At 38.3% G+C, this 20,190-nt stretch overlaps 3 protein-coding genes across 11 annotated transcripts in view; 1 reads left to right on the top strand and 2 right to left on the bottom strand.

Annotated features, from left to right (window-relative positions):
• The window catches only part of lrrc45 (leucine rich repeat containing 45), a 59,749-nt gene extending 56,385 nt beyond the window's left edge, over positions 1–3,364 (bottom strand). Inside the window, exons 1-2 of one of the 2 annotated variants that reach the window (XM_020530312.2) lie at positions 3,015–3,364; positions 116–402 (exon numbers count right to left, since the gene is read on the bottom strand). In XM_020530312.2, coding sequence (XP_020385901.2) covers positions 116–347 — 232 coding nt within the window. In that variant the 5' untranslated portion in view covers positions 348–402; positions 3,015–3,364. Of the gene's footprint in view, positions 1–115; positions 403–3,014 lie in introns of those variants that run through there. The other variant, XM_048611022.1, reaches the window with a different exon arrangement.
• A 105-nt stretch (positions 3,365–3,469) lies between these two features.
• The window catches only part of LOC109930940, a 36,343-nt gene continuing 19,622 nt past the window's right edge, over positions 3,470–20,190 (top strand). For 2 of the 5 annotated variants that reach the window (XM_048611027.1, XM_048611028.1), the window contains exons 1-3: positions 3,470–4,124; positions 4,338–4,500; positions 4,659–5,419. In XM_048611027.1, the coding sequence (XP_048466984.1) occupies positions 3,888–4,124; positions 4,338–4,500; positions 4,659–5,416 (1,158 nt within the window). In that variant the 5' untranslated portion in view covers positions 3,470–3,887 and the 3' untranslated portion in view covers positions 5,417–5,419. Of the gene's footprint in view, positions 4,125–4,337; positions 4,501–4,658; positions 6,839–12,896; positions 14,232–14,686; positions 14,705–20,190 lie in introns of those variants that run through there. The other 3 variants (XM_048611029.1, XM_020530315.2, XM_048611026.1) reach the window with 3 other exon arrangements.
• The window catches only part of abca5 (ATP-binding cassette, sub-family A (ABC1), member 5), a 132,074-nt gene continuing 121,019 nt past the window's right edge, over positions 9,136–20,190 (bottom strand). For 3 of the 4 annotated variants that reach the window (XM_048611021.1, XM_020530313.2, XM_048611018.1), the window contains 6 exons: positions 19,281–19,375; positions 18,130–18,249; positions 15,551–15,703; positions 14,054–14,133; positions 13,359–13,414; positions 9,136–12,912 (listed from right to left, as the gene is read on the bottom strand). In XM_048611021.1, coding sequence (XP_048466978.1) covers positions 12,811–12,912; positions 13,359–13,414; positions 14,054–14,133; positions 15,551–15,703; positions 18,130–18,249; positions 19,281–19,375 — 606 coding nt within the window. In that variant the 3' untranslated portion in view covers positions 9,136–12,810. The remainder of the gene's footprint in view (positions 12,913–13,358; positions 13,415–14,053; positions 14,134–15,550; positions 15,704–18,129; positions 18,250–19,280; positions 19,376–20,190) is intronic. The other variant, XM_048611019.1, reaches the window with a different exon arrangement.

The following is a 20,190-nucleotide window of genomic DNA, read 5'->3' as shown; positions in this document are numbered from 1 at the left end:
GGAAGAACAGACTGTATCTCAATAGTCTGATATCTTTGTATGAATTTCCAGATTAGAACATTCACTTAAATTTTGTCACAAGTGTTTAGCAATTATCAACAGATGATTACTATACCTTCTTCACTTAGCATGCAGTCACAGAGAAGTATCTCTGTGAACACTATGTCATTCGTTAAAACCTTTCCCAGGACAGCACATGTGTCAACAGATAGAGACTGTGTAGAGAGATCCAGCCTTTTCCTTAAGTTCTCATTACAACCATCATGCAATTGCTTCAGAATACATTCCTGTGGCTCAATACCAGCTTCTTTACAAAGGCAAAGGTAAGTTCTCTTGAAATCATCCATAATTAAAGTATCTGTCACATTTGAACTTGCTTCAGTTTATCAACATAATATTACTCTGTGAAAAAAAAGCAAACATATTATCAATGGGTATTTTGACATTACTATATTTCCCACTCCTGCAAACCCTATACCAATTCTTGAAGAGGGATAGAAATTAATTACACTTCTCACATTAGAAGCGAGAAGCAAAAATGCATTTGCCTCAGCAACATTCAGATGTCCTGCCTTTTTGAAAATAGTAAAAGCACACAAAGATCCATTGCAAGACTGCAATCATTAGCTAATTTTAGTTGCACATTTACAGTTCATCAGCCAAGGGTGGGAAATCTGTCTCATTTGTGTATTTGAAATCTGCACACGTACAATGTGCAGAGTTTAAGAGGAGGTGATGGTATAGTGGCAATATTACTGGCCCAAGTGAATGTCTGGAGATATCGGTTCAAATTCCAACACAGAGCCTGGAAGTTTTCTTACTTCATTACTAGGATTGATGATGATGATGATGATGATGAATAATATTATTATTATATCTTCTTTATTTAGCAGTCACAAAGGATTGTCTGTACGAATGCTATATCACTAAAACTTTTCCCAAAACAGCATACATCAACAGGGAGAGACTGTGGAGAGATCCAGCCTTTTCCTCAAATTCCAATCACAACCATCATGCATTTGATTCAGAATATATTCCTGTAATTTGATACATTTTTTTTTTTTACAAAGGCAAAGGTAAGTTCTCTTGAAATCACTCATAATTGAAGCATGTAACATTTTAACTTGCTCCAGTTATTGTATACAACATTTTTTCTGTAAAAAAAGAATGATGACAAGATTGTCCCATGGGGAGAAATTGCAGAGACTGGGCTATTCTTCTCGCTGCAGAAGAATAAGTGGTGATCACAAAATCTTAAAAGAGTTAGACAGGTAGATGCAGAAGGATGTTTCTCCTGGCTAGGTATCTACAACCAGGGGACAGAGTCTCAGAACAAAGGGGAAGGTATTTTGGACTAAGATGAGGAGGAATTTCTTCATTCAGAGGGTAGTGAATCTTTAGAATTCTTTATCACAGAGGGTTGTTGAAGTTCGGTCATAGAGTTAAAGAGATGTACAGCACGGAAACAGATCCTTTGGTCCAACTTGTCCATGCCAACGAAATATCCTAAATTAATGTCGTCCCATTTGTCAGCATATGTCTCATATCCCTCTAAACCCTTCCTATTCACATACCTTTTAACAGTTGCAATTTTACCAGCCTCCACCACTTTCTCTGGTAGTTCATTCCATACATGCACCAGTTGCTGCATGAAAAAATTGCCCCTTAGGTCCCTTTTAAGTTTTTCCCCTCTCACCTTAAACCTACAGCCTTTAGCTCTGGACTCCCCTAACCTGGGGAGAAGACCTTGATTATTCACACTATCCATGCCCCTCATGATTTTTATAAACTATGGAGCTATACACAAAAGTGCTATTGAGTTGGATGATCAGCAAAGACTCAAGGGTGTTAATGCTAAGTTGAAATGTTATCAGGTACATGTGCTTACAATTTACCTATTAACCTGCTGTATAAGGAAAGGAAAAACAAAATTATACTGCACACCCTAATCTAATGGGGCAAGCCAACACATTACCCTAAAAATTGGTAGGGTACAAATTTATTTGAACAATTTAAACTGAACTGGTCATTGGATCATTATTTGCATACAATTCTATTCCATTTTTTGGATAATTCGGAGTGGGATTCGGAGAACAGTTTAAATTATTTTCTACCATCATCAGGAATATGAATGGAGCAGCACGGTGGCTCAGTGGTTAGCACTGCTGCCTCGCACTGCGCCAGGGACTCGGGATACTCGGGAGGATCGGTGTGGACTCGATGAGCCGAATGGCCTGCTTCTGCACTGCAGGGATTCCACGATACAACAAAAAATGTTCGTTATTTATTCCAATGTCAGCTAAGTTCTTTGCCACTTCACACATTTTTCCTGCGAAATGTCAACTTACATACATCTTACTGGTCATTGCAAACCTGCACTAGTCTGGTAAAACAAAGGTGCATACATTCCATAATACCAAACAGATAAGAAATCTGATCGGATCCTGGGGCTACCTTCTGCGTATTTCTCATACGCTGCTAAATAGACTCACAATACGAAGTAAACGCCACAGGACACAACTGATAAAATTGTATCAATTGCATTGCGATGTACTAACAGCGGCCTTACCGGCACCAAAAAAGGTTCAAAACTGAACGAACTTTTAAATCACGTAACAGCTGCTCGTCTAGTTAAAACGAGAAAATGCGTACGAGGCAGAAAATAAAAAGGAGGCAAGCAAAATACCGCGGATGTCGGAAATTTGAAATGAGAGCAAAGTTTTTAAAAAGTCAGACATCAGTAGAGACAAACTTTTATGTCGACGACCTTCTATCAGAACAGAGGAAGAAGGGAGACCTTCGGGAAACGACCTAAACGCTCTCGGGTATTTGACAGAAAGTCGATATGTCAAGAGCAGCTGAAACACACTCAACAATAACGGTAATCACATAACCTGACACAGTAAAGCACTCACTAGCCCGGAAGTACAATAACGCCACAACCAAACTCTCCAGTGACGGGAAGAGGTAAACTGGGCAAAAACCCATCGCACCGGAATCATTCTTCTTTTTACCTTCAAACAATCGATGCCAAATAACCGGAACTCAAAAAGCGAGTGATGAAGCTTGGAGAAAGCGGTTCCCAGACGGTCAGATTCAAAACTGCATAGCGCCGGTGGAAGAGGACAGTCTCACTTCCGGCCATCAGTCTCTCCCGTTACCTGATACCAACACCGCAAGCTGTTGCTTTGCTACCGGGGTGGGGGGTATGGTACTAACTAAACCAGCTAGCCGCCTATAGCTGACACGAGTAAAACGACTGTTTGTGATCAGGATAAAGTATATGTAATCATGCCAACTTTCACCGCCGCCACTCACACTCTGCACTGCCACCCTGTATCCATGCAGCGGCGCATGATGGGAAACGTACAGCCAACCAATCCAGACAGCGGCGGTTGTGGAGGGGGTCGCGCTGGGAATTATGGGGGCTGTAGTGTTCTTGGCCATTGTGGCGGCTGCGCGGTGTGATACAACGGGACTACATCGACCGGCAGGCACCGCGCCACCGATTTGCTCACCTCGGAGGTTATAACGGAAAAAACAGAGAGCGAGATCAAGGTGTTCTGTGATCTCGTTGCTTCCTAACGAAATACCTGAAGAAAGATCATAATGCTGCGAAATTGAAAGGGAGTTACGAGAGAAAAAAAACATCAGTTTGTATTGGCACATATAGAAATGAAACCGTGTAAGCTTTTCAAACTTGCCGATTGTGAAAGTACGACTCGATTAACAAGGTTCGGAATGATCGCCCTGATAATAAATATGGTTGTACATGGCCTGTCAGCCATGCAGTGAGTTTTATTCGTTGAGCCTTTGTCTCCTGCCCTCTTTAAAGCTAATTTTAAACACCCCCGCCCCACTTTAATTGGAGGGAGAACATTCACAAAATGGTAGACCGGAGGATCCGGAAAGCTCGCTTCAGCACCCGGGACCTGTGCGCCCTGCTGGATGCGGTAATGGAAAGACGGGAGGATATCTTTGGGCGGGGAGGTGACCCTTCCGAAGCTCAGAGGAGAACGGATGCCTGGCAGTACGTTACAGAGAGGGTCAACGCGGTTTCCGGAAACTACAGGACCTGGGAGGAAGTTCGCAAGAAAGTCCATGGCCTGAAGAAAAGCACAAAGGTGAGGTCTGAAAGCCTCAGTCACATAGGAGGCCAGAAAGCAAATGCTGACATCGGACAATTGCAGCAATTAGAAATGCAAAACAAAAGCTACACTGATCAGAGAAATATCAGCCGTAATTAACAGTAGACGTGCATGCCAGTTGAAACAACAGCTTGCGTTGCTGCCTGGCACTGTAGTTACTTGTTTTAGATCTATTGTTTTGTTTTAAAGGAAAAACTCGCTTATAATCGAAGATCATGGCAGGCAGCGGGTGGTGCCCTCCCAGATATCAAGTCATTAACGGAATATGAAAATGAAATGCTTGTTGTATTTGGGAAGGAAAATCTTGAAGGTCTTCGGCCTGTGGATATCGGCACCATGACAAGACATGTTCGTAAGTAATATATAACGCAGATCTCCTTTGATTTGCACCAAACGTTAAATGAGTAAGTCTCTATCCGCTATATAAGCAGGTTATTTCGTATAAATACGCGTGCAGCATGTAGATACATTTGGGTTTACTCGTGGTGTTCTGTTTTTCTCTCCTTAAAGCACAAAACGAACACTGTGGGCAGCAAGTGACATCAGAAGAGCAACATACTCCTGAATGCCGGTTGTCACCAGTGCTGTTTGAAGGTGGCAATAGCATAGAAACACCTCTAGTTCGAGGTATAAACGATGAGAATCAGGAAACACCAACTGAATCCTTGAGCACTAGTGAAGAATGGGAAGAAGTGGTGGTGGGTGACGAGGGAACAACTGTTGCAGCCTGGAGACCCAACATGATAGGTGCCCCCACTCAGTTAGATACAGTTATAGACCTTAATGGGCCTGCTTTCCAATGGAGGCTGTTAGAACATGGAGTCCATGTTGAGCAGTCATTGGCCTTCATGCACAATACTTTGGAAGATGGTATGGTTAGGTTGAATCAGCGGTTGTCCTCGATGCAGTCTGCTATTGAGCAGATGGCAACACCAGTGACAACTGCAGTAGAAACCTCACTTATGCAAGCTCTAGGCAATGCAGGAGCATCTCTTATGAATGTTCACAATATTGCTATGGAAGCTCTGGGGTTAAAACTTAAGGAAGCAGTTGTAGCTGGCTTCGATTCACTTGGAGAACAGTTACATGGAACTGTGAGAGAAGGATTTAAAAATCTAATTGAAACACAATGTTCTACACTTACACAGCTGATTGCATATTGTGAGGAGATGCCCTCCAGTATTGGCACAAGTGAAGTTAAGGCAGTTGACACTCCTGTCACCACCAGTTCTGTGCCAGAACACATCTCTGCACAAGTAACAGGGTAACAAGTAAGTTGACAAAATTGAAATAATGCTTTTATTATCATTGTATTTCTTTAATATACAAAAGGTCTGCTGTGCTTTTTAAAATAGCTGTAGGCTTCACTGTTTCCTCAGTTGTCACGTTCTATTTTAGAGTTACCTTTTTGAGAAGAGTGCTACTTCGAATCTAATCAAGAATATACAAAATAGGAACAGGTGTAAGCCATTCAACCTTTTGAGCCTGTTTCACTATTCATTAAGATCATGGCGGATCTGATTTGAGGCCTGAAATTTACTTTGATTTCCGCACCCCGCAACCCCCCCCGCCCACCAAAAACTACCAACATGACCCTTAACTCTCTTGTTAATCAAATCTGTCCAACTCCACCTTGAGTTTGTTCAACGATCCATCTTGCACTGCTCACTGCAGAAGAGAATTCTAAATGCTAATGACCCTCCGAGAAGCAATTCCTCCTTCTCGGTTTTAAATGAAACGCCTTATTTTAAAATCATGGCCTCTATATTTCTTGATGTCCCCCAAAGGGGGAAAGATCCCCTCAACATCCATCCTGTCAAATCCACTCAATCTTATTGAAATTCGAATGATCATCTCTCATTCTCCTGAACTCTAGTGGGTATAGGCTCAATCTTCTTTCAGGACAATCCCACAGATTAGCTTCATGAATCACCTCTGAAGTGTTTGCAATGTATGTCCCTCCTTAAAGTAAGGAGAGCAAATTGTACAAAGTTCTCTAGTCTGATCTTGCTGGTGCCCTGTACGGTTATAGCAAGACTTTTTTGCTCTATTCCCCTCACAATAATGGCCAACATTCCATTTGCCTTCCTAATTACTCAATGTATTTGCATATTGACTTGTGATTTATGTACAAGGATACTCTGAATTAACCTTCATGTGCATTTAAAAGATGGCTTAATAAATGGTGTTACAGTTGTGTGATGTAACATCTGTTTGGTTGTACTTAAAAAATATTCATACCTTTTCGGCTGTGGATTGATTAACCTTTGGGAATAGTATCCACTAGTTGTGTGTCTACTGTTTAACTGAGATTGCAACAATCTAGCTAAACCTGTGCCATTTGCTATTTTTTAGCTGGCATCAGCATTGTCCTGTTTCAGGCAATCTCAATTGTTATCTCTAAGCATATACTTAATGCATCAAAAGAGAAAGTGTAGCTCAAACCTCCAGTCGTGAAATCCTGGTTAAAACTTGAAAAACAGCATATGCAACAGTTATTGCTTGGAGAGTTTAATGAGCATTTTAAAACGATAAGACTACTTTTCACATGTTGCAGGGGCAGGTCCTTTTTTTTAATCTCTTATGATCAGCCTCAAGAACACTATTTTTAAGATTGTGTAATATTAGACTAAAAATGTTTCAGAATGTAATTTTATAAATAAATACTGCAGCTAATTTCACCTGTAAAATACTGGTTCTATGTTTGGTATTTTTCTATTTTGAGACTGAATCTACAGAACACTTTTCTGAAACACATTGCACTAGCTCATTTAGGACAAATTGTTAATTTGTTGCACAAACTCTGCAATGAAAAAATCTTATGCTAACAGATCATGGGATGAGACAAGGCCTATTCATAGGAATTGGACTGAACCTTTTCAAAGGAGCAAAAATTCATCCCTAGGAAAAAGAAGCATGGTACAGGGAGGATGAGGCAACCATGGCTGACTAAGGAAGTCAGGGATAGCATAAAAGCAAAAGAGAAAGCATATAATGTGGCGAAGGGCAGTGGGAGGATTGGGAAGCTTACAAAGACCAACAGAAGGCAACAAAAAAAGGAAATAAGGAGGGAGAAGATTAAATATGAGGGTAAGCTAGCCAGTAATATAAATAAAGACTGTCGGAATTTCTTTTAGATATATAAAGGGCAGAAGTGGACTTTGGACACTGGAAAATGATGCTGGAGAGATAGTAGCGGGGAACAAGGAACTGAATAATTACTTCGCATCAGTCTTCACGGTAGAAAACATGAGTAATATCCCAAAAATTCAAGGGAGTCAGGGGACAGAGCTGAGTATGGTGGCGATCACCAAGGAAAAGGTGCTAGTAAAACTGATTGGCCTGAAAGTGGATAAATCACCTGGACCGAATGGACTACACCCCAGAGTTCTAAAGGAGATAGCTGAAGAGATAGTGGAAGCGTTAGTGGTGATCTTTCAAGAATTGCTAGAGCCAGGGAGGGTCCCAGAGGACTGGAAAATCGCTAACGTGACACCCCTGTTTAAAAGGGGAGTAAGGCAATAAGATGGAAAATTACAGGCCGATTAGCCTAACCTCGGTTGTGGGTAAGATTTTGGAATCCATTGTGAAGGATGAGATTTCTGAATATTTGGAAGTGTACGGTAAAATAGGGCAAAGTCAGCACGGTTTCATCAAAGGGAGGTCATGCCTGACAAATCTGCTAGAATTCTTTGAGGAAGTAACGACCAGGGTAGACCAAGGAGAGCCAATGGATGTTACTTACCTGGACTTCAAGAAGGCCTTTGATAAGGTGTCACACAGGAGGCTGCTGAGTAAAATAAGGGCCCATGGTGTTAGAGGCAAGGTGCTAGCATGGATAGAAGATTGGCTGTCTGGCAGAAAGCAGAGAGTGGGGATAAAAGAGTCTTTCTCAGGATGGCAACTGGTGGCAAGTGGTGTTCTGCAAAGGTCAGTGTTGGGACCACAACTTTTCACTTTATACATTAATGATCGAGATGAAGGAACTGTAGGCATTCTGGCTAAGCTTGCAGATGATACAAAGATAGGTAGAGGGACAGATAGTATTGAGGAGGTGAAGAGGCTGCAGAAGGATTTGGAAAGGTTAGGAGAGTGGGCAAAGATGTGGCAGATGGAGTACAACATGGGAAAGTGTGAGGTCATGCACTTTGGTAAGAAGAATAAAAGCATGGACTATTTTCTAAATGGGGAGAAAATTCAGAAGTCTGAAGTGCAAAGCAACTTGAGAGTTCTAATCCAGGATTCTCTCGAGGTAAACTTGCAGGTTGAATCAGTAGTCAGGAAGGCAAATGCAATGTTGGCATTTATTTTGAGAAAGTAGGAATGTACTACTGATGCTTTGTAAGGCCTTGGTCAGGTCACATTTGGAGTATTATGTGCAGTTTTGGGCGCCATATCTCACGAAGGATGTACTGGCCCTGGAGCAGGTTCAGGAGGTTCACGAGAATGGTCCCAGGAATGAGAAGCTTAACATATGAGGAATGTTTGAGGACTCTGGGACTATACTCATTGGAGTTTAGAAGGATGAGGGGGGATCTAATTGAAACTTAGAGAATACCGAATGGCCTGGACAGAGTGGATGTTGGGAAGATGCTTCCATTGGTAGGAGAGACTAGGACCCAAGGGCACAGTCTTAGAATAAAGGGAAGACCTTTTAGAATGGAGATAAGGAGAAGCTTGTTCAGCCAGAGAGTGGTGAATCTATGAAATTCACTGCCTTTTGAGTACATTTAAGGCTGAGATAGATAGGTTCTTGATTATCAAGGGTTACGGGGAGAAAGTGGGAGAATGGGGTTGAGGAACTTATCAGCCATGGTTGAATGGTGGAACAGACTTGATGGGCCGAATGGCCTAATTTCTGCTCCTGTGTCTTATGGAGAAAGTATTGTCAAGTTTCTTTAACTGTAACACAGGCATACTTAAAGTTCAGTTTATGCACTTTTTTCAAGAACTCTAATTTAATATTTTCTATAACTTGAATCAGTAGTGCAGACAACAATGAAATTTAATTCAGAATAACAAAGATTATGTTGTACACAGAAAGCACAACTAGACCATCAATGTATTATTCTTGTATGTACATTATGCAGTATTAAAATGGCTTCATTTTGCATGAAAGGGAACATGAGCATTCTGAAGTAGTACAAAGACAAGACTGAAAGCTTGAAACAGAGACATTGTGGACTTGGGTGTTAGTTTAAAAAGTAGGGCCTCTGTGGGATTACTTCTGCAGCTGCACATCAGGCCAGTTGGGGGAAGAACAGAATAGGCACATAAATGCTCTCTTGCACTGTTAATGTTAAGATTTCTAAAATATCAGAAGTAATTGTGGCAGGAAACCCCATGCACGGTATATATTTTTAAATCAAAATCAATCAGATTTAAGGGAGACCCAAATGGCAAACATAAGAGGAATGGAGAAAAATAACATTGCAAGTTATTTTCCCACTGTCTGTCTATTTATAACAACAAAGAAATAGAAGGAGACGATACATCCCCTTAAACTTGCTCTGTTATTCAGTGGCTGAACTTTGACATTCATTCCATTTTCCTGCAATATTCCATGATTTCCTTTGAGCACCAAACATTTATCTATCTATCCGAATCTTGAATGTATTCAATGACTGAGCAGCCAAAGCTCTCTGGGGTTTAGGATTACACAGATTTGCAAGTTTCAGTGAAGAAATTTGTCATTTCAGTCTTAAATCCTAAATAGCAGATACCTTATTTTTGAGACTATGAATCCGTACTTCTAGACTCCCTCTTCGCATCAACAGTGTCGAGCCATTTGGGAATTTCATATCTTTTAATTTCTTCTAAACTCCAGATACTATAGGACCACTCAATCTCACATTAAACAGCCTTCATGTCAGGAATCTAATCTGGTAAATGTTCTTCTGCTCTAAGACAAGTATATCCTTAGGTACACAGTACTCCAGGTGTCATCCCATTGGTGCAAAAAAACTTCCTAATTTTTGTACTGCAACTCAATTGCAATAAAGACAAATATACCATTTGCTGTAATTAATCGCTGAAGAACATAAGTGCATTTTAACTTTTCTGTAGTTCAAACGTAAAGATATCCAGATCCCTCCCAAACTAAGCCATTGATATAGATTGAGGATAGCTGAAGCGCATTCAACCTTGCAGGCTTCCACTGGTTACCCTCTACCATTCTGAAAATAACACGTTTATTCCTGTATTTTATGTCTACTAACCTGTCTTCAATTCATTCCTGTATTAGCCCAATTCCCTCTGTCAGTCTTTCGTAACATACGATTAATGTACCACCTTCTAGAATGCATTTAAAAATCTAAATACAGACATTCACTGGTTTTGTTTATCTAGCCTGCTCAGCACGTCCTCAAACAATTTCCCTTTCATTATACTTGTCTGTCTGATTACATTATGATTTTAATATGCCTGCTACTCTGTTCATGGAGACCACTGGAAAATCTAAGGAATCCTGTGAGATCAAAATCATGTATCCATCCTCTGCATCCACCTCTTTTGAGACTCCAGTATGTAGGCCATTGGCCTCACGGGATATCAACTTTTAATCACATTAATTCCTCTTATACTTTTTCTTTAATATTGTGTTCCTAGCTCATTATTCACTTGATTTCAAACACTTGCCAATTACTGAATTTTCCCAACTCCTGAATGATGTGGGCAACAGTGAACCAGTTAGGAAAATAAGGGCGATCAGAAAAATGAGATTAGCAACATTGAGACAGAGCATTCCTATTTTCTAGAAAGTTTGAACAGTGAAATGAGAATCTTGCTAGTGAACTGCAAGGGACCTATTTGCATGCGTTTCAATCTCATTATATTACCCATTTGTCTAAAATACTTGAAAAACGATTTAGTTTTCAGAATTGGTCTGCTCCAATTATTTTATCAGAATTAATTGAATTACACTAGTTTAACAATTGACAAGAAATGACAGTTCTAGCATTGAATATGCTGAAACAGTAACATTAATCATATTGCTCATTACCAATCCTTCCTTGCTTTTTCATTTCACATTTTTAACCAACAACTAAAAGGTAAGAAAACAACAGCTGCACATTGTTTTTAATTTTATAATTCAAAGTTACACAATACATTGCTTGTTTACACTAAATAACGCTCAAACATTAACATTCCAAACTAATAAAGGCATAGAACACCCTAAACAAACAAAAGGTGTACAAGTTGCACAGTGCAAAGTTTTTATAAAATCTTATTTAGTGGTAATATACCAGTTGGTCTTTATTAATGAAATACAGTAAAGTACCACTCAGATGTGATTGCTGATGCTAAGAAATGTTAATTCTTGATGATTTCTGTTCTAGTGAGATCCCCACTTTGAAAATGTTCGCAATAATTTAAGTTTTGCAATTTGAAGCTGATAAAAATGTAGTTAGTTTGCATGACTGACAAATGACTAATTCACTATCTTGCTGTCTGTATATTGTAGCTGCTTCTGGTTCTTTCAAAAAGGAATAATGGGGCAGAATGATTGGTCTGATGTTTTTTTAAACTGCCCTCAGTCAACTACATGTTACGGCACATACAATATTTAATATTATTCTGCACACATGCTGAAAGAATGTAGAGCAGATTCTGATGAATGGCTTAATATGATCAAGCCACCATAAAGGCAATAAATACCACAATGTTCATTTTCCTTGTAATCTTGGGTTGAATTACATATTACACTGGTTATAAAATAAAAGAATGAAACATTATATTTCAAATAATTTGTAAATGTTGAAGGCTGAGATGAAATCCATTGTGGAAGAAAAGTTCATTTCATTTCATTTTAAAAGGCGATATAAAGCATAGCAGTAATTGTTACAAATATGACCTGTTAAATTCTGGATTTATGATTAATATGGGTCAACATCCATTCCTTTTTAAACCATGAAAATATTGTGTTCAAGCCAAGATTTTTTTTAAAGAGGCAATGTATTAAAAAGTAATATCACAATGTAATAATTTTTTTAAACCAACTCCACTGCTTTGGAAACAAATCTCCTTGTTATCCAATTAAAAAAAGTTTTATGGCCTTGAAATGTTCACTTTTTGCTTCCGTCCATATGTTAGAAATGTGTGAACTGAAGCTTGAACAAATCAAAGGCAAATGCCTTGTCATTGTCAGATCTGGTTTTAAAACATGGCTTTAGCTGTCAATGTCAATAGAGAAAAAGGTGAGAATGACTTTGTACAATGCACCCTGTTGAGAGTCACTGCTACTTTTAAATGTACAAATAGAAGGAATATGTATATTAAAGGCATTGTTATACCAAATTAAGAAGATGGTTACTGTCAGTTATACATATATTAATATCCTAACTAATAATTTAAAAAAAACAAACAACATTTTCAATAACTTCCAGCATTGTTGTCAGGTACAAACAGTTGTAAGGGTATGTGCATAAATCTCTTTTACACTTTCTTTTCACCTTGTTTGTGCCACAGAATCTTGATAAATACCAGTTCAGACACATCTAAAGAGACCGTGCTCACTATATTCCTCAATTGGTGCAGTATCCTCATCTAAATGAGATAGGCAGTGCTTCAGCAATCAAATCAAGAAATTTGACTTAATAAAGATCAACTGAATACTGTATTGAGGTTTCCCTGTTATAAGGCAGTAGAACAACTTTGAACCTCTTTAACATTCATTTTGTTGAAGCTGCTGCCATCGAAAGCTTGTATCCAAGGTTTTATAATCTTCTTCATTATTTTCTTGTTCTTTAGCAAACTGCATGAAAACCTAAATCAAGTGAAGGAAAGTCATTGTGACACATGATATACAAAAGGATTGTGCATCAAGTAGTTCTTCAAAATAAGCCAAGTTTTAAATGAAATGTAATTTCTACTCCAGAGAAAGTTGTCTTTTCATGTCCTACATCTAATCAGATTGGTCAGTGAAAACATTATTTGAATACCAATTTGAAAGTGACTACCACCAACAGAATACTTGTCAGCCTTGTTGATTCTGAAAACCTCAAGGGAGAAAGTGTCAGACAGGAGGAGTTGTAGACAAAATGCATAAGAAACAATGTAAAGCCTCTCAAATTTTCAGAATCCCATTTGAACCTTTAGTTATAAATGGAACGTTGATAGTTATTCTGGTGTTTGTGAAACATGAAATTAAAAAGAAACTGCATCTCATAAATCTTGTGCGTATATAAAAAATAAGAAACAAATTTACTATACCTGTTCCAGTGTTGACTGCGAGAAACTATATTCTTCTATATCAAAACTGTGTTTAGCTGTAAACCATGAATATTAATTAATGCTGGGCATGTGAATTCAGAGTTATGGACAGCAGAACCCATTAAATACCAAAAACAAATTTCTTGCATAAGTTGTGATAACTGCACTGGATCATTATTAAACCCAATCATTTAATTATTTCTGCTCCATTCAATTTGGTCTGCAGTGTTTCAGATTAATAAGGAGTCAACAGCAAGCATCTTTTCATGAACTGCCTGCTTGAACCACAGTCGTCCTTGTGGTGAAAGCATTCTTAAGTCTTTTCTGTAGTAATCTGATATAACCGAGTAGCTTGCTAGGCCACTTCATACAGCAATTAAGAGACAACTAAATTGCTGTTGGTCTGGAGTCACATGTACGCTCAAAGGACTGAAGAATGAAGGCAAGCCTGCTAAATGTCTTTTTAACCACCCTGTCTGTACGTGATGCAAACTTCAAAAGAATTATGTACCTGAACATCCAGGTCCCTCTGTTCTACAACACTAGCCAAGACCCTACCATTGTTTCTTTCTTTTCCCAATCCTCATACCCATCTTTCCTAACTTCCTTAAAAAGTACTCTTGATAATCTTTAATGTTGTTCTGAACCAGATATAAGCAACAGAGGGCACTCTTGGTATTTGAAATGCAGCTTACCTTCTTCAAGCTTGGAAAATGCCTTTGACAAAGATTTCACGTCATCCTTGGGAATTTTGTATGTCAACATCGCAACAAAACTAACAAAAGAAAAAGATATGTCAAGGAAAAAGAGATGAATTAAAAACTGTTGTAAATTCAATGACAGCTGGAAATTGAACAATTCATGGATAATCATTCAGTGTGAAGTTTAGAAAATTTGTTTTAAATGAAGCTTCTATGTAGAAAGTTTTATCATAAAATTTTGCAAAGACATGCAATTTTACATGATTATTCATCACTCTTCTTTTTTTCCTTCCGTGTAACAACTTAGTTCAATGCTTTCTAAATAAGGAGAGGCAACCCTATTGAAAGGCCAGACTTCCCCACGGCTGTCAATGGCCATCAGCATAATACCATAACCAATTGAGTACTGTAAAAAGAGATTATATTGGAAGTTTTGTCCAGTGAAGAATCAAACCAAATCAGCATTTCACACCTGGGAATCATACATATTTTGTACAGAAATGTCTCATACTTTTCTGATTAAATAACCATCACCTGTTTGGTTATTCTGATTGGCTTAGATATGAGAGTTATGAAAGAGACATGAATACAAACCTAACCAATTTTTTCTTAAATCAATAACACAAGTTACTGCCACAAAACAAGACAAACAATTTCTCAGACATGTGTACCTGTATCTACATGGGGAAAGAAATACAAAGTTGCTCACATCTTAAGTCAGTTTTGACAGTGGTAAGTAAACGTGTCTAGAAATAAATCCCTGGAACTTGCATCACCATCATTAAGGTAAGTCAGAGTTTACTTTGTGACAAATGCCTTTGGTAAATTAGCTGCATCATCTTCTGTGAAGGCAAACTTCTGTCATATTTAACCCACAGCTGACAGGAGAAACATCAATAAAAAGCTCATAAACAATGTGACCTATGAATTAGTTAATATTTCTGAATTTTTCAATCTAACATTTCAAGCTGATATGATAATTTTGACGAGTTTGTCTATAACTGAGTTAAATAATAAATAGTATATGTACAGATAACTTGAGGCTTTATATATTTTTGATCTCTGTCATAGAATCCCTACAGTAAGAAAGAGGCCATTTAGCCCATTGAGTCTGTACTGACCCTCCAAATAGCAGCCCACTCTGACCTAACCACCTACCCTATCCCCATAGCCCCTCATTTATGATACCTAACCCACCTAGCTACTCAACCCTGGACATTACGGGGCAATTTAGCATGGCCAATCCAGCTAACCTGCACATCTTCAAACTGTGAGGGGAAGCTAAAGCACCCAGCGGAAACCCATGCAGACACAGTCACCAAAGGCTGGAATCAAAGCCAGGTGCCTGGTGCTGTGAGGCAGCAGTGCTAACCACTGAGCCAATGTGCTGCGGAATTTGTGTCAAACTTAAAACCAACTGATATTGGACGGTTTTGGGGAAAATGAGTAACACATTTGGAAAGGTATTAACTGTTACATACTGACCCTTACCTTTCCTGTCGAGAAGCTTGTGGAAAGATTTGCATTATTTTATCATGAATGTCAGATATTTGCTGTGCTTCTGTCATCTCACCCTTCAGTTTAATCTCCAGTGTATATCCTCCACCATACTTGCTCTTCAGGTGCTGTATGGAGCCAATACACCTGCTCGTGGCAAAAGATTACCTCCATTTTAGTCTATTCAGAAGGTACATGCAAATTTTGGTAAAATTTAAATTAGCCTTTTATATTGCAAGGCCATATAATCCTCATTCTGACTAATTTCAATTGTAGGATAAGTAACAACTGCTCAATTTAGTCTCAGCACATTTGAAGTCTTTACAAAACAGGAAATAACATCAGGATGGGAGAAGTGCAATGACTTTCTCTCATTCCATTCCTCCATGGGTCACAACAAATATAATTGTTTTACCCAGTTCCTGATATCTATTATACTAGACTTAGAATAAAAGGACCAAGCAACCAGGTTTCTTTAATAAACATAATTAGTAATTTATTATGAAACAGAAAGCTTATTTCATGAAGATGCACTCATAAAAATGTTTATCTCTCTAAATTACCCAAAACGTGCACACAAACACTCATGCACTTGCTAAAGAAAAGCAAAAATAGATTTCTCTTGAAATTAGCTCAGTTGACTGAACAACTGGTTTGAAATGCAGAGTGATGCAACAGCATGGGTTCAATTTCCATACCAGCTGAGGTTAACATGAAAATTCCACCTTCTCAAACTCACCCCTCACCCTACATGGTGACCCTCAGGGTAAACCACCACCAGTTGTCTCTCTATAATGTGACAGCAGCCCTATGGTCCACTAGGACTTTGGCAACTTTACCCTTTACCAATTGACCTACACACTTTGGAAGTTTATGCGCTTATCTTTTCCTTTTGGTTCAAAACATTAAAAATTAGTCATCTGCACAGTTCCTAGTATAATCTGGTTCATTGCTCCTATCTTTGCAACTTAGTAATTAACTGTGAGTAAATGAAGTACATAAACTGTTTATTCTTCCTTCATACCAGGTTGATACCAAAACTGAATTAAAAACAGTATATGCTAACTACAAATGTTGTACCAGTTTATGGTGAGATTTTTAAATCTGAAAACTGCTAATATGATGTGAATTCTCCTCATAGAAAGATAGTGGCCAATTTGACCTTGTTCTATCTGCCACTTAACAAGACTATGGCTGATTTAGGTCCTAACACCAGTTTAGGTCAAACCTTGTTCCACATCTTTTAATACATTTATTTAACAAAAATACAGCAAAACTTCTGATTTGAAATTAACAATTGACACAGAATCAACTGCTATATAAAGAAGAGAGTTGCAAACTTCTATCATTCATTGTGCAAAAGTGTTTCCTAACTTCACTCCTGAAAAACAAGGCTCTAATTTTTAGGTTGGATCCCCAGGTCCTGGATTCCCCAACCACAAGATCAATCTATCAATCTAACAATGAGTTCCCATAATATCTTGAAAATTTTGATCAAATAATCTCTTCAGATTTCCAATATCCAGGGATTGTAACCTTAATTAGTGTTCCTTTTCCTCATAGCTTGACTATAAGTTAATTTATCATTCCAGTAAATCTACACTACACTCTCTCCAAGACCACCGTATCACTCATGAGATAGGTAGTGCTACAGGTGGGGTCGAACCAGGGTTTTCTACAGTTACAGCGTAGAGACTAACCCCTGTGTTCTAGTCTTATCTCATTCCATTAACATTTTGATACTTGTTTTATACTCACTTTTGGCATTTTAATGATCTTTGTACATGAACCCAAGTCTCTTCTGACCTCAATTACTTCTCACTTTCACCATTTACAAACAATCCTTTTTAGGTCTAATGTGGAGAATCTTAGCCTTACAAATATCCTGCTCTAGTCATAAAATTGAAATAAGCTATGCATTTACTTAGTGTTGCCCAGCATTATCTAACTGGCATATCTGGAATGAGGTTTTTTACAACATCATTTAAGTTGTTAATACCACGCTGTCTCCTGTTACTCACAAGAATCTCTTAACTAAATACGTTTCACTCAATTCCACAAGCTTCAACTTTAGCTAAGAGTTGCTATGAAGGACTTTATCAAATGCCTTTTGGAAATGCAAAACATAATATTTAGACTTAGACATTCCCTTGTCACTACTTCAAATATCTTTTCAAAAAAATCAGGATCACTTGGCATGACCTAATCATTGCAAATCTATGCTGTCTCCCTCTGATCAGTTGAAAAAAATTCACAGCATTCTGTCACTTCATCCTTAATGATGGATGCTAGTATTTTCCTCAAAACTGATTGGTTTTTACTTCCCTCACTTCGTTTTCAGATGACACTACTTGTAAGAAGCCACCTTTACATAGTCTCCTAGCATTATAGAACAATTCACCAGGAAATGTTTTCCAATGTTATACTGCACTTTTCAAATCAGATTGGCACCCATGCCAAGATTACTGTAAAACCAGCACTATAATGTTTTATAGTAATTGCAAAAAAAAACAATTCTTAATGATTGCTCTACATTAATCTAGATTTGCAACACTATTTCATAGCGCAAGTACCTTAACTGTCCTGACACCATTACAGCAACACGATCACAAAGTGCTTCAGCTTCCTCCATATAGTGTGTGGTCAGGATAGCACCACGTTGTCTATCCTTGAATGCAGCCCGAATTGCTCTCCTGAAACCAAATTAAATTGATTTGTTATTTGCTATATTTAAAATTAAGGCCACATATCTTCAGTGTTCACCAAAACATTTTGCACAGGCATGCAATATTGTGTCAGCCTGAGAATTTAGGAAGGAAGATTTTTGATTCCAGAATGATAACGTTTCCCTTTAAGTAACCAACATACTAGCAAGACAAGATATCATTGTTGTAAATTACATTTTATTCAAACAGCACGCTTGACTTTTGTGTAAAGTAGTTACACCAGCTTCAAACTGAACCTGTGAAACCATCAGTTTAACATTTAGTACTCATTAGCAGACAGCTCAAGTTCAAACTACAGTCACACATAATATCCAAACTTTGCTAATCCTTCACTGAGTGGTCAGATGCAGCACTTTTTCAGAGCAGGAAAAGCCCTGGACAAATGCTTTGTTAATAAAATGCTATGCTGCTTATATTTCACATTTTGACTTTTGGTAAAACTGAGAATAACTCAATCCCTTTGACATAATCTAACCTAAGGGTTCATAGTGACTCTGTAATCTAGAGTCTATTACTATAATACTTAGCTTTCATTTAAGCCTTTGTCATGGTTTGGCATTTAAAAAATATGAAACATGAATATATCTACAATCTTGATCTCAAAAACAACTGCATTGCTACTAATTTGGATTTATAGGCAGAAAAGGGGTTTTCCACCTGCTCTACTTTGTCTCCAACTGACATTACTTTTAACTTTCTGAAAGATTTAGCCATACTTGCAGGGTTTCACTGAGAGATCTCAATGTCAAATAATGTCTTGCCTATGATTTTGTACTGCTGCATGGCCTAACGCCTCTCTAATTGGTTGGTATGGTCACATGACAAGTTTGTACAAGATTGGCTAATCAGGAGTTACCAATCCTGAACTTCAATTTATCATAGCAATCCTTCTATCAGATTTCCTAGTCTTCTGAACAGAAGTGCAGGCGATTTTGACACAACCGGAGTTTCAGGTTATCTGATTTTGACCCCGTGGTTCCACTGTACTTGCCACTTACCACATAAACTGTTTGGATTTAGGATCCATGCCTGTTGATGGCTCATCCAGTAATACAATTTGAGGATTCCCCAACATGCACAGTGCAAAGCAAAGCTTCCAAAGGAAACAAAACGGCAGAGTTAACTCGTTGCAACCATCGCTTACTGAATAATTTAGTCAGAGCTGATAAAGCAAACTAAATTCTTATTCTTAGGATTTCAAACAGATACAGTAACTATCCGAACAGCATAACATTTCACATACTCATCTGAAGAATACACAAAGAAAAATAAAGCATTCTGATGGTATCACCCAGCAAAATTATAAGAGGCCTAGTTAGGCTAAATAGGGGCACTCAATTTAACTTTGCAGGGATATTTATTTAGAAGATTTCTTTAGAAGATTAAAAAATATTTATTTAGAAGATTTAGAGACATTTTTCAACTAGAAAGAGGTTGTGGCAGAAACTCTCACTATATTTTCAAAAAGGTATCCAAGTACTTTGCAGTGACAGGACCTGCAGGGTTATGGATCTAGAGCAGCAAGTTTGGCGTTAGGCAAGCAGCTTTTCATCAATTGGTACATAACTATTCTATGACTTCTATACCAAAGCTATGGAGAACTGCAAATCCTACAGTCCTGTTCAAAAGGAGTGCAAAGGAAGATATTTTAATCAACTTGTTTAAGTATGTAATGACATACCTCTGGTGCAGAGAGCACTGTAACTCTGGCTGCTGGCTTAGAGGCAGGGACACTACTTTGTACCCACAAGAGCCATTCAAAGGATGGAAGGATAGATATTTTAAAGCAACATGTTCAGGCATGTTACAACACACCTCTGCAGCAAGCAGGACCTGAACACAGGCTTGGGGTTGTAAAGAGAGATATTTTCTAATCAGAGATAGTAGGAACTGCAGCTGCTGCAGTTC

This window comes from Rhincodon typus, chromosome 23 (assembly GCF_021869965.1).
Source record: "Rhincodon typus isolate 14 chromosome 23, sRhiTyp1.1, whole genome shotgun sequence".
In the NCBI taxonomy this organism is placed as follows: domain Eukaryota; kingdom Metazoa; phylum Chordata; class Chondrichthyes; order Orectolobiformes; family Rhincodontidae; genus Rhincodon; species Rhincodon typus.
Note: the sequence above shows the minus strand (reverse complement) of the source record. Positions and strands in the feature narration are given on the sequence as shown.